This window comes from Bombyx mandarina, chromosome 12, assembly GCF_030267445.1.
Source record: "Bombyx mandarina strain Sakado chromosome 12, ASM3026744v2".
Classification (NCBI taxonomy): Eukaryota; Metazoa; Arthropoda; class Insecta; order Lepidoptera; family Bombycidae; genus Bombyx; species Bombyx mandarina.
In genome coordinates this window covers 5,234,477-5,249,595 of record NC_143219.1, presented here as the reverse complement: position 1 = coordinate 5,249,595, position 15,119 = coordinate 5,234,477, and the positions used below count along the sequence as shown (strand labels likewise).

Below are 15,119 nucleotides of genomic sequence, written 5' to 3'. Positions count from 1 at the left end.
CATACGATGTTTTCAAAATCTCTTTTAGGCCATAGATATAGACGACGGAGACAATGCAAAAATTAGCTACTATCAAATAGGAGACATCAAACAAACGTTAACAGAGGGCTTGGAGAACTTAGCGGTTTTGCCTTTCCTTGTGAATCCGGAGACGGGAGCCGTGTCGTTGAACTTCGATCCACAGAAAGGAATGAAAGGATATTTCGACTTTCAGGTAAACATGTATTTTTTTTAATAGATTTTTTTTTTTTTTTTTATTGCTTTGCTGTGTGGACGAGCTCACAGCCCACCTGATGTTAAGTGGTTACTGGAGCCCATAGACATCTACAACGTAAATGCGCCACACACCTTGAGATATAGTTCTAAGGTCTCATATAGTCACAACGGCTGCCCCACCCTTCAAACCGAAACGCATTACTGCTTCACGGCAGAAATAGGCGGGGCGGTGGTACCTACCCGTGCGGACTCACAAGAGGTCCTACCACCAGTAATTACGCAAATTATAATTTTGCGGGTTTAATTTTTATTACACGATGTTATTCCTTCACCGTGGAAGTCAATCGTGAACATTTGTTGAGTACGTATTTCATTAGAAAAATTGGTACCCGCCTGCGGGATTCGAACACCGGTGCATCGCTTCAACACGAATGCACCGGACATCTTATCCGTTAGGCCACGACGACCACAGATGATTTTAATGATTTGGTAACTAAGACTTATATTTAGGTCAAGTCTTATTTTAATTTTAACTTTTTTATACGAAAAATGAAATTAAATGAAGTTGATTAATATGAAACATGGCATGAAATGAGTTGAAATGAAAACGAAATGAGATAAGATAATATGGTATGAAATATAATTTCAGTAAAATGGTGGTCATTTACCGAGACTTTTTCAGTGGACTTTTTGGAGGGTCCCGAGAAGTTACGTTTTAGCGGCTTTGTTTCATTTTCCCGTATTTCTTCACTTTCACATATACTAAACAGTTAATAAATCACCGTTATTACACATTTAAACCTGAAGAAACACTAAATAGACAAAATAAAACAAATCACACAACTTCACTCCTCGCGTTCCCGCGATAAACATGGTCTTCGATAAACATGTACTATTTTTATAATGTCAAAACAAAACCGTATTAAACTATTTACTACTAGTATCTGAATCCGTGCGTTTTTTTTTTCTTCTTTAAAGTTCTAGGTATACTATTTATTGTAAATATATTAATTACGATTCACCCAAGCACTGCTCTTGCTGGAGTTAATTTTAACAACTCTTCTCAGGTTGAGCTTGTGAGTTTATCTACCAATGTAATTAGTGCGAGTTTCTTAACGTTCTCGATAGCGTAAGAGTTAACTCAATTTTGTATGGAGTTGGAACGTTTGTCTACGTTTGCCACTAGGGGCGCTGTTCCAACTGCTTACAAATTTGAGTTAACTTTTACGCTAACGAGAACGTTAAAAAACTCGCACAAAACACACAGTCGGCTCATTGTTGGAATAACCCCTTAGGTTACCAATGATTAATTAACGATAAAAATTAAGCTCTGAATAAAATTGATTTTTAGATAACCTGTTGAGATGCCTAAAACAATAGTTTTTAATACGCTTTTATTAGTTCAGACGTATGTAGGTGTGTTGGTAACGGAATCTTTGAACATGATTTTGACCCCCTTCAAAACGTCAGATTAACTTGAAATTTGGTATACTTATTAAGGACCGATGACAATTCAATATTTAAAAAAAATTGAAAAAATTGAAATTCAACTAAAAAATAAAAAATACATAATAGTTTAAAAAACTAACAAAATACGCTTTTATAGAAAATCCAACTAAAAAATAGAAAATAAATTTAAATGAATTTGAATTAAAAATAGTGTAAGAAATAATGATTTTATTCTAAAAAAAGCGTGGGGTGCATGGTATCAGTAGTTATAAATATTTTATGAACAGATATGTAGAGAGAGAGTAAGTAGAAGGGGTATTTGGATAATATCCTGAAAAGTACCCCACGCTTTTTTTTACAATAAAATCATTTTTTCATTCACAATTTTTTTTTTAGGTATTAGCGAATGACACAGGTGGACTACAAGACGAAGCTCACGTATTCATATATTTGCTTCGGGAAGATCAAAGAGTGCGTTTCGTTTTACGTGCGCATCCGTCCGAAGTTCGCGACAGAATCAACGGTTTCCGGGAACATTTGGCCCGGGTGACCGGTTCCGTGGTCAACGTCGACGACTTGCGAGTCCACGAGAACAAGGACGGCTCCGTCGACAACACCAAGACGGATCTGTATCTCCATCTCGTTAATGGGCGGGATCACTCCGTGCTCGAAGTGTCTCAAGTGTTGAAGATTGTCGACGAGAACATTGAGTATCTCGATGAACTATTTAAGGTGAGTTGTATAGTTATTTTCATTAATATCACCTAGATATTTAAACGATACGTGTTTATAATCTCCACTATGCATTTTTTTATTCCTTACGTAGGTGGACGGGCTCACGGCCCACCTGGTGTTAAGTGGTTACCGGAGCCCATAGACATCTACAACGTAAATGCCGCCTTGAGATATAAGTTCTAAGGTCTCAGTATAGTCACAACGGCTGCCCTACCCTTCAAACCGAAACGCATTACTGCTTCACGACAGAAATAGGCATACACATTTACATTTAGTGTTTTATGCATTAGGCAGGAGAGCCCGTTGAAATCGTAACGTGCATGCCATATGACCCAACTTGAAGCATGAGATCGATGTCTCAATTGCATTATGTAACGGCTGTCCCGTCATTCAAACCTTATAAATAGGTACTGCAAATAGCAATCCAACTTTATAGCTTTTATTTACAATTTTCACGTCGGTGCAACAAAAAAATATTCTACTCACAAAGAATGTTTAACAAGTACCTATGGGTCCATTATCGAGCATGCAATCCCATAAAAAACCCACTGTTTTTAACATTAAACTTGAGTGCTTATGAGTCTTATCGGTACCTACCGAAAACGTTGCGCCTTATCAAAGTCAAAACACGTTAATGAGGTAGCGATTAGCAAAGATCATACTGAGTGACGGATGATAAACAAACGTGATTCAGTGTTTGCGCAATAAGTCAATTCGTTCATTGACCTTGTAATGCCGAGACAATCGTTCATTTAACACGTCCCTATCTAATTATAACTTAGTTGTTAATAGCTTGAATCTAAGATTAAAAAACACCTTGACACTACAAACTATTTAGATTAAGTAAAGTAATTTTTAGAAACAGAAAATAATTGATTCTTGAAGTGATTTTAAATCTGGGCCGAATGGCGAAGAGTTTTTTCATTGAAATATACATGTAGAAGAGGGATCGCAGCGCATAAAATAAAAGTTACACTATTCCAAAATCTTCTATTATAATAGTAATTAATAATTAACACTAATTTTATTACGTCTTACTCATTTTTCAACCGTCTTCGCCATCTTCCAATTCTCTGTCATTCTGTCTGTCATTCTCTTCTCCCTTTCTTTCCGTTTTCTCTCACTCACATCTTAACGCTCCGTTCCACACTCTATTCATACGTTCCGTTCTTACCAATCCTACATACATGACACTTTACTTAGTGTAATTTGTACATTGACCGTTTTTAGATCTTTACATTGTCAAATTGAACTCAAAATTCATTCCTTTTCATAAAAATTGCCTATTTTTCATTCATGGGAGCGAACGTAAAAACAGTTGTTAATGTTTCGTTTTCATTAAACTCAATCGAATACCTGCAATACTAAAGCAGTGTATGCCAACCTTTTTTGTCCTTGCCCGTTTCTAAAATTTTCATGCCCCCACATACATAATTCTAACATTAAAAAATTGAATCATTCACTTAAGAAACATAAATGATAGGTTTTAGGAAGAAATAACTATGAAATTGTTATCAAAACATAGTAAGTACCTAATATTTCAAAACATATAATAAAAAACTGAAATTCAAATTCAAAATAATTTAAATACATACACAATTTTCGATATTCATTTAGTGCGATTGCCCCCCTTAATTTTTAAATTGCCTCTATTGGGGCGTGGGCCTCACGTTGGGAAACACCGGTCTATAGACTCCATCTCGTCTGTGTGCAACAAACGCGTGTATGTTTCTCTAGCTCGTGGAAACTAGAACATGTTAACGTTTGTTAGCTTATAGGTACTCGCGTTTGAACAATTTTACTTAAGCATAAGAAAGATTATTGATTTTCGCGGGCGTAGGAAAATCGTACAAAATGCAAAAATCTTTTATAGTAGTCAGAATTGTACAATTTTAACCTCAACCTTTCCTGTACATGGGGTGTGTACTCTTACTTATTCTGTGCAATTATTTATAATGCACATCACAAGGTACATACATATTATTTGCTTTAGTTTTTTAGGCAGCGGCTTGGCTCGGTCCCTGACATTGCTAATGTCCATAAGCGATGGTGATTGCTTATCATCAGGCGGACCGTACGCTCGTTTGCCTACAAAGGCAATAAAAAAGACCAAATATCATTACTATTGCAAATGAATTTCCATACAGTAATGAGTCTAATGACGAATATAAGTTTCTTTGCTTACATACATAAACAAACAAACGCGACAAAATTTGTGTTAAACTATTATATCGAAACCCAAATTCGATATGGTTTCCAATCTTAAACAACTTTTTTAACTACTAGGAAACGAATATCAATACGAAATTTGACGCACAAAGCGGTCTTGTTAAAATAACCAGTCAAGAATGTTTAATGATGTACAGTATACTGTCGTACCCCTCATCCGGATTTGGAATGAGGCCAACTCCCTGCTCACCTGTTCGTCCTATTGCTTCCTGCAAACGTAAAAATACATTTCTATTTATTTTTACGTTAAAAAAATGCGGCTGATTCTCGAGTTCTCAGAACCATTATTTCATGTTTCAAAAATTGTCATTTGTATCTTAGAGCAAAAAAATGACAGTATCTTTAAATTAATAGGTGTACGTGAAACAAAAACTTCGTATCCCTTTTTACGAAAATTGCGCGGACGGAGGAGTATGAAATTTCCCACACTTATAGAGAATATAGAGTAGTGCAGAATGTTAATATCTTCTTAAATTATGCATAAAAATACATTGAATCAATAAAAAAAACATTACACACACTACCATGTATTACCGGCCGTCTGGTGTAGTGGTAAATGACATGGTCACAGGGGGGTCGCGTGTTCGAATCCCGCCAAGGGAAGATATTTGTATGAAAAATATAGTCTTTTCCAGGGTTATGGATGTATATTAAATAACTAGTCAGGTCATAAGTATTGTCACACAGTAAAAACTTTTCTTTTAGAATGCTGGCCACAAAAAAATTTATTGAATTCGAATTTCGTATTGTTCATGAAAATAAAAAATGTATACTTTTAGAATTTTACTCATTTTTAAATATGGAGTGGACGCTTAAAGAAGACCGTGTTGCAGTTATTGCGTTACATCGTTGCGGTTACGCGCCAATTCCAATTTTTAACATACTGAAAAATTTGAATATAACCAAAAGATTCATTTATCGTACCATCAAACGATACAATGAAGACTCTAGTGTAGATGACAGGTCAAGAAGTGGTCGCCCTCGGTCTGTTAGGACTCCAGCTGTGATAAAAGCTGTGAAGGCGCGAATTCAAAGAAATCCCAAACGTAAGCAGAAACTGTTGGCCCTTCAGATGGGGTTAAGCAGAACCACGGTGAAAAGGGTGTTAAATGAAGACTTAAGGCTTCGGGCATATCGAAAAAAAACAGGACATCGTTTGAATGCTCGTCTAATGGACCTGAGACTGAAGAGATGCCGCGCTTTGTTGAAGCGGTACGCGGGAAAAAAATATCGGGATTTTCTTTTTTCGGATGAAAAAATTTTTACCGTAGAAGAGAGCTACAACAAACAAAATGATAAGGTGTACGCACACAGTAATGAAGAAGCGAGCAACCGTATTCCGCGTGTCCAACGAGGTCATTTTCCATCCTCGCTCATGGTATGGTTGGGAGTTTCTTATTGGGGCTTAACAGAGGTACATTTTTGTAAGAAAGGTGTAAAAACGAATGCAGTTGTGTATCAAAATACAGTCCTGACGAACCTTGTGGAACCTGTTTCTCATACCATGTTCAATAACAGGCACAGGGTATTCCAACAAGATTCGGCGCCAGCTCATAGAGCGAAGAGCACACAAGACTGACTGGCGGCGCGTGAAATCGATCATCCGGCACGAAGACTGGCCCTCCTCCAGTCCAGATTTGAATCCGTTAGATTACAAGATATGGCAACACTTGGAGGAAAAGGCGTGCTCAAAGTCTCATCCCAATTTGGAGTCACTCAAGACATCCTTGATTAAGGCAGCCGCCGATATTGAAATGGAACTTGTTCGTGCTGCGATAGACGACTGGCCGCGCAGATTGAAGGCCTGTATTCAAAATCACGGAGGTTATTTTGAATAAACTTTAGTGTCATAAGAATCTATGTTTTGTTAAGTTCATTTTGGTATATGAATGGTTACATAATGAATAAACTTGTTTCAATTATTTTACATTAAACATGTGACAGAATTTATGACCTGACTAGGTATATGTATGTGTATAATAAAAATCTTATATTTATTTCCGTTATCTGGTACCTGTAACACAAGTTCTTTACGAACTTACCACGGGACCAGTTAACGTGGCGTGATTGTTAGTAAATATTTAACATTTAATATTTAATTTAATTTGACACACACACAAGCATGCATATTGGTTTATGGTCAAACTTTTCTTATTGTTTAAAGTCTGTGGTCAAATTCACAATAGATTAATATTGTTTGTCTTTATTAATATTCGTCTAAAGTGTAGGTAGTCTTGGTGAATACTGTGATTATAGACGTAAAATAGTCTTTGACAATAGAATCATAATAATGTACAAACTTATAATTTCAATTAATTATATTCGAATTTCGACTACCGGGGGATCACTAGTATGAATAATTGTTTGTTTAATATCTGCAGTGTATTTTTTTCCTTCCTTCCTATTTACTTCTATATGCAATTTTTGACAATGTTATTAACTTGAAATTCATGCATTAGGAGTTCAATGTCCTCGATACACAACCAGCGGAGTATCAACCTCTTACCGCAGAGACAATGGCGACAAACCAAACTGTGTTCTGGTTGGTGTGGACCACATTGTTCCTAGCCGTACTTCTGGTGCTCACCATCATGATGTGTGTATCACAGCGCGCGGACTACGTAAGAAGACTAAAAGCAGCCACCGCCACTGCTTACTGTATGTTTTCAACAAAACAATTAGTCTTAGATCTTACCTATTTTCTGGCCCCAAATATTCAATAGGTTTATTCACTGTATATAATTGAACAGGTGTATTATTTGACGCCTAGAAACAACCCTAAACAGTCAACCCAATTGTAGTTTTAACAAAAAATAAATATTAAAATAATACTATTTTCATTGAAACGATTTTTATTTAGAAAAAAAAACAATTGAAACAGCAATGTGTACATTGTTTTAAATTAGTGTTGCAAGAAATTATATATAACCGCAATCTTTTTTTTTTTAAATGTTAATCCATTATCATGACCGTTATTAAAAATTAAAGTAGAAAACTAGCCTATTAATCTTTAACGTTTTCACAGCTTCCGCGATACCGGGCGAATCGGACATGACGATAAGGAGCACCGGGGGCAGAGTTCCCAACACAAACAAACACAGCACCAAAGGCTCTAACCCTATTTGGCTGCACGCTTACGAAAACGACTGGTACAAATCAGACGACCAACTAAGTCGTTCCGAAAGAGATTCCCTAGACGAAAACGCTGTCGACCAAGACTTGTCAAATGAAAAACCTTATTTCATAACAACGGCCGCTTTCCCTTCTATTGATTCCAATGTAACTGAACCGCAAACGAATCAAGCGAACAGTGATTTGTACCAACAATTGGAACAATTGAAGAACGCGAAAAATATGGAAACGACTGAACTATAAACTTATCTTTAGGCTACTATAGTGTTGCGTATGTGCCTTTGTAATTTGTGTACTTTGTACTTAATTCCGTTTTTAAATATACTTTCTATTGATAACAGTGGCGTTTCATTACCTAGTATTTTAGTTAGATCAACGCACAAGCTGCTTAATATTATTAACGCTTATTTTTGGGTTGAGTTGACGACGTGATTTTAGTTACTGTAGCCCTTGGACAACACTACAAAACTCGCATACACCCGATCATGAACCATGCGTAATGTTCGCTCACGCGACCCGCAATAATTTGAAACCCTTTCAAGACATTCAATCCAGTTGTTTGCAGGATAACCGTCAGAGCACCGTGGTTCATGAGGAACGTGGATCTCCACATGATGACCTGGAGCTTGACTCTATCAGTAAGTATGTTCAGTCGGCATCAGCGCGCCACTGAGAAGGCGGCACGACAAGAAAACCCGATCCTGCGGACCGAATGGTAAACAGTCGGTGTCGCCCTAAACACGTCATTTCGGATCCTCCCGATCCATTGACGGTGCTTTTAGGTACCTCAAGCACCGGTCACCGTTCTCGTCGAACCCTTCACTTGCTCGGCGAGTAAACTAACCCACAGACACAGCCCACTGAGTTTCTCGCCGGATCTTCTCAGTGGGTCGCGTTTCCGATCCGGTGGTAGATTCTGCGAAGCACTGCTCTTGCTAGGGCTTGTGTTAGAAGCGCCTCCTGATTTGAGCCCCGAGAGATCACCTACACGATAAAGTTACGCTGACATAGCCTCTCAAGGCTGATAGCCTAGCCTAGCCTAGCTTATGTAGGAAAAAAACCTTAGACATCACAACGTAAATGCCACCAACCAGCTTGAGACAAGTTGAAATCTCAATAGCTATTCCTTCCGACCAGTAAACATATCTGCTTCGCGATAGAAGTAACATTATGGTCCCTACCGACTTACAATACTTATTCTAGGCCCTGCCATAAGTAAACGAAAGCAACCGGTTGAACGCACACCACATTATGGTATTTTGACGAAACTTCAGAATAGCGGATGATATAATATCAAATATAAGTTTTATTAATTAGTGTTTGTTTAAAAGAGTAACAAAACCTCCTCACACTCGCATTATGATAATAGTATGACAATTTCATTAGATGATAACTATAACATAAATGTTTCTTGTGGATTGCTACCGGGTCGTCATTATAAGTGAGAATATAAAACTAGCCTAAAGGCCTCAATCCATTACTGAGTGACAACAGAATAACAATTAATAGATTCACGTAAAAAATATCGATAAGGTAAACTTAGCAGTTAACTATCAAAAGTCCCAACCTAAAATTTTCTCTTGAATTATGCACTAGAACACACACGAGACAAGGGGTACAACCAGGCCCCAAGCAAAAGCCCTCAGACCAAGAATCAATACTGAACCCCGTACTATTGTGACAAAAAAGCTTATCAATTCACGTTTATAACATATTTTTATACAATCTAATTACGGCCAGTGGGTCTACGCACTACCCGTACATGCCCGCATATTCATTTAAAGAAAAAGAAAAAGGGATCAAGAATCATGCCGGGTAATAACAGCGATACTTACCTCCCTCCATTTTTAGTTATTTTTCGACACGAGGAACTTATCGAAGCTTTGGTAGGAGAATAAGAGGGTTATTTAGGTGGAACTACTCCCACACAAACCAAGTGGAACGATAATCCGGTGACTGCACTCCCGTGGCAAAAAAGAGCCGGGCAGTGGCGCCCAAGTCGTTTCAGGCATAAACCACAAAGTCACTGCCAGTTTGTTTTTTTTAAAGGGTCATTGTGTAGACGTGTCATCGACGTACTCCACCAAGCTACAAAACGGGATCGATGGACAGCTGGTTGACGGAATCGGACGGAGTCACGATCCTCAGCAGTGAGGGACCGATAGAAGAGAGAGAGAAAGGGTCATTATTCGTTAACCGCAAGTGGAAACTACACCAGTTTTTAATATAAATTTTCAATCAATGGTAAACAAAACGCTGCTTGTTTTACCATAATTCGCATTTTTAAAACTAATTAATATGAAAGAAAAGAGAACCAAACAAGAAATATTTGTTTGGTCATTTGGAAAAACTGCAACAACCAAAGTCTTGATCACCATCATGATGAATTTATTGCAATAGTAAGTGTGAATAAATGCACACAAAGCAGAAATGTAACTTATTTTTAATTAATTTATAACATTGAATTGAGAGTGGTATTATATAGTAACATACGACATATGAATAATAAAGTATCCGATTATCAATTCTAAACTTTATTTCTTTACAATAACTCAGCAGCATCTTCAAAAAGGTATGTTAGAGACAAACAGCTCGTCACTATTGCATATTTTCTTTATTTAATTAATGTTTGTCCATTTCCAGTGTAATAACATTTTTGGCAATATGTTCAGTCAGTGACCTCTTGGAAACTATGCCAAGTGATAAAAAAAATATTTACAGCTGCTCGCGTTATAGGAGATATCCTAAATAAAGCTCACCATTTTATTTACATACACAATAATTTATTGTTTCTTACAATTTAGTGAAGCTAGAGTACAAGTTATTGATTGATTACAATGAAAAAGCTTTTCAATTTGAATCTCTCCTGATGTTGTTAATTAACCAAGTGAACCAAGCTCTTGCTTGCCGGCAGCTGTAAGTATAACACACTTTCGTTGCCACTCACGCCAAGTAACTCAAATGCTTTGATAATTGAGGAAACAAGGATAGGATAAGTGGATGGGATGTCTGTGAAAATCACAACGCAGATATCCTTACAACCACAATATATATTAGATAAAATTATATTATAAAGATCGCCATATTGAAAAAATCTAGATTAATCATAACTTATCATATGAGATACACTGTAATTTATACTGTCGTAGCTATTGGAGCGTTTTCCGAATAAGAAATATTGTGGATGAAAGAAAACTGACCAATTGCCAATGTAGTTTGTAGCACTCTACATTTACTAAATAAAAAAGATGTTACTAGTAAAAAAAATTAACACTCATTCGACTCCGTCAATGAGCTCACTTTGTAATACCACTTACTTACAATACCCAAAATGTTCTTAACACTTATGAGCTTCACTTACATTTCATTGACAAAATCCTTAAGTGAATCAGACAACTTGCAAGCAAGGAACGCTCCGTTTTCCTAAAATTATGGCTATTGAACAGTTTACAATGTAATTTAGATCTAGTTAAAGTATTAAGTCTGGGATTTACATCAATTCAATAAACTCAATTTAACTAAACTTGAACTAAATGAGTGTAAAGACATCTACAGATGACATAAAGTCGAAAAAATATTGATCTTACAGAAAATTTTCTTACTAATGAGGACAGAAACAATGTTTGCACATGTGTATTTTTGTATTTACTTAGATGCAATAAATTCGCATTTTTAAATATAACAGCCATGACTGAAATTAGACAGATCCTAAAATAACCTTTAAGATTTTTACAATGTCCAAAAAATGAAGGATTGGGATTTAAATGGATTAAGGACTAATAGGGAATGGGAACAAGGGTAGGAGGATAGAGCCCGGGCTGTGGCGATGTGTGTGTGTATGTTTTGTTGATGTCACAATTGACTCATCACATGGCATACTTCCTCGTCCACTCACGGGCTAATTCATTGTACTTTTCTCTGTCTGTTTTATAGATCCTAGCGATTTCTGGCACCAAAGGGTCGTCTGGGTTGGGATCACATAGAAGTGAGCAGATTGAGAGCAACACTGGAAATTAAATAAATAAAAATTATTATACAGTAAGTAATTCACAAAATACACAACTTAAGAATAAATTCATTGATTTACCTTTGGATATGGTGAGCGCTGGTGACCACTGTGCACGCAGAATGTCAAGGCAGATGGAACCATTACTGTTTATGTTAGGATGATAAATACGTGTTGTGAATGCAACTTTTGGTGGTTTGAAAGGGTAGTCTGTAGGGAAATGTATGGTAAGGAAGAAAACTCCTCCTTGATAAGGACTGTCAACCTGAAAATTTAAGAAAATAATTACTTATTAGACTGGTAATGAAAATCAAGTAAAGTTTTGTCATGAATAACACAACAATACTTACTGGGCCCATAATTGTGGCTTGCCAATGGAACACTGAAAATATATTTAAAAGTTATTAATGAATTTAAGTCATGTTATTTTGATATTTGATATTTATTCAATTTTATCTTCGCTTTATGGAGATCACTGAAAATCAATACATAAAGATCTTTACTATTTAAAGAGTAATTTGATAATAATTCCTCTTTCCACACCTGTATCATATATCACCAAAATGAAGTGGAAAGATAATCAATCATATTTTAAATTATTTTATATTCAGAAGAGTTCACTGTTGTTACACACACTCCAGCTGTTTCTATCTACAAAAGGTCATTGACATCTATGGTGTCATTCACAGTACAGAACCTTTGTGGTTCTTTAAGTCATACTAACACATTTTGTACTCTTAATTAGGGCATGCTGGCTTGTCAATAATTATATTTACGGTAATTGATGCTAGAAAATATTTATTTTACCTTCTCATATAAATATCTTATGATTCATTCTGATGTAGGTACCAAATGTATTATGAATAAGCAATCTGCTTGTCACATTAACAAAGTAAGAATATTTAAGTATCATGTGTTTTATTTCTATATATAAAACGAATGTTAGAAAACTTTAAATTATATCTCAGAAATCAACCTCTCCTGCTGCAGTATTTCACGTTTTTTATTTTTATTATACAATAGAATGAGTCATAAAAGGTAGATAGTAGGTTCTGTACTCACGATCTTCACCGTGTGGGCCTGCCGAACATTGTGCTGGTGGATCCCTGCCCAGATCTTGTAATTCCTAAACAGAAACAAAGCCATTTGAGCCCATGCGTAAATCAACAAGACAACACCACCTCGAGACATGTCACATCATCACTCTGAAAATAAAGACTGTGCGTCGACTGACATCCCATTAGTTAACCTGACCGTTTCACAAACGCAGTAAATTTGATTTCTTCATTGTAATTCCTCATTTGTAGTATTTTCACATCACAGGTGGCTTCATTGACAAGAAAACCTCAAAATTGGCACATAATTCCGACATTTTATGTACGCCGTGTGCACAAAATTGTCGTATATACATGAACCAGCAAAACACCGTTACGTATATTTACAGACAAGAACATTTTAAAGGTTCACATTTTATGTCCGTGTAAAATCACTACGAAGACGGAATTATCCAGAAAAATTCGATAATATGAATTCACAATGACGAAACGTTCAATACGTTTCGGCCAATTCTAAAGCGCACTTTTTGTTCAATTGTTATAATAGTAACATAAACTTTAATAACGTACCCTATTAATTCTTTTTAACGCCATTTGACTATTTTATGTTGAGTTATACTGACTTTCAACTAGACAACGAAACTGTGAGCCAAGGACCTTTGATTAGAGATTGCAAGATGGCTCCCTGTCTAAACGCAAAAGTACCACCAAAGTCGTTTTATGTGGTAATTGTAAAATCACAACAATTATATTCAAACGTTAAATTGTTAATTAACTAATAATATTAACTTATAATACAAAAGAGATAATAATTGGAACAAAGCACGAATTAATCGAAATTAAACACTTCTCAGCAAATGGAGAACAGCAAACAGGAAAATCGACCATGCACAGGATTCGTTCGGAAACACTCAAAGTTTTAAAACTCCCAAATTGAACGGCTTACGTTTAAAAATCACTCTAGCTATTTTTATTTCGTCAACAAAATAAAATTAAGACTTATTGTATTACGATAAAAGTTATTTAATATTCAATTAATTTTGAAGAACGTTAATTCTTGTAAGAAACTATTTAAATTTTTATTTTTCTACTATAAACGTAAACTTTACTGACGGCAACATCAAAAGGATATGATGTCACCAACTCTTTAGTCTCTAAGAATGCGTAGAGCGCTATTTTTGGATTATATACTGAAGATATTCATTACTGGCACGTCACCTCGATATTTAAATCACTTTTTTCAGCTCAAAACTATCGAAGCAAAGTTATTCGTTTAGGTTGATCCGAGATTCCTAAATATTTTATAAACGTAAAGAAATTTTATCAAAAATATTAGAAATGACCTAGAATTTCATTAATTTATGTTCACAGTAGCCTGTACGTGTTGTTTGTTGATGCTGCCTATAACTAATCAGTATTAATAAATGTGAGAACTTAAAGTCTTCAAAACAAAAGTATTTTCCTTCCTTATTTGAAAATTATTGTGTTTAGCTTTACAAACATCAATTAAAAGACACATAATGATTGTAAAATCATAGATTGAGTAGTAGTGAGTAGAGCACATTCTTGAACTGCACAAAAAGCTGTCGATTTATGGCCGTCGGACGTAAAAATTCTGAGTAACGATGAACTAACTAAGCTTGCGTGTGAAGGTTTTCTACAGAATTGGCTAATGTTTTTTAACTGAAAGCGTAAGGATATTAAAATACATCAATACAATAGTTGTGTTTTAAGTCAGGTGCTATTCTGTAGTAAGCCATGTAACGTTTTTTTAAGCTCTAAACTAAATGTAGCTACGAATAAATAAGGATTCAAGGGACACACTTTCGTGAAATAAATACATGGATTTAATGTCACAGGAAAAGAAAATGAAACCGTTCCCGTGGTGTTGAATAACATAAAACAGCATTGATTTTATATTTAACGTTTAAGTATTACGTAGGTACTAATTCTAATGAGTCAATATCCCTCCACCAGCTTTTCATGCTCTTTTGAGAGGGTTGAGTACTAGTGGGACCCCTACATCAGTTAGACATAATATGTACGTACAGCTTCGTTGATAAGAGTTTGAGCATTACTAAAAAAAATTATTTTTATTTTTATGGCACTTTTTTATTTCCTGCTATTATTTCGGTTCATTACAGAGTTGGATAGTACATATTTAAAAATATAAGTTCTTTGTCTATTACCTAGCTTCGGAACACCTTCATAACACCCAGGATTCAATTTATGAGCTCTATACTCTGAACTACCCATACAGACATAAATCAACCACGATTACACTAATAATTCTAGTA

The 15,119-nt window shown here is 35.7% G+C and overlaps 2 protein-coding genes across 2 annotated transcripts in view; one reads left to right on the top strand and one right to left on the bottom strand.

Moving 5' to 3' along the window:
* The window catches only part of LOC149501762 (cadherin-23), a 46,191-nt gene extending 38,092 nt beyond the window's left edge, over positions 1–8,099 (top strand). Inside the window, exons 25-28 of the mRNA XM_089731844.1 lie at positions 29–214; positions 2,062–2,397; positions 7,089–7,287; positions 7,655–8,099. Coding sequence (XP_089587970.1) covers positions 29–214; positions 2,062–2,397; positions 7,089–7,287; positions 7,655–8,004 — 1,071 coding nt within the window. The 3' untranslated portion in view covers positions 8,005–8,099. The remainder of the gene's footprint in view (positions 1–28; positions 215–2,061; positions 2,398–7,088; positions 7,288–7,654) is intronic.
* A 2,423-nt stretch (positions 8,100–10,522) lies between these two features.
* On the bottom strand, positions 10,523–13,579 carry eff (ubiquitin-conjugating enzyme E2 eff). Its single transcript, XM_089731855.1, has 5 exons — positions 13,393–13,579; positions 12,830–12,893; positions 12,118–12,149; positions 11,849–12,032; positions 10,523–11,767 (listed from the first exon to the last, which is right to left on the bottom strand). Exons 1-5 carry the CDS (start codon positions 13,414–13,416, stop codon positions 11,628–11,630), a joined length of 444 nt encoding a protein of 147 aa, XP_089587981.1. The 5' UTR covers positions 13,417–13,579; the 3' UTR covers positions 10,523–11,627.
* Between the last annotated feature and the right edge of the window lie 1,540 nt (positions 13,580–15,119).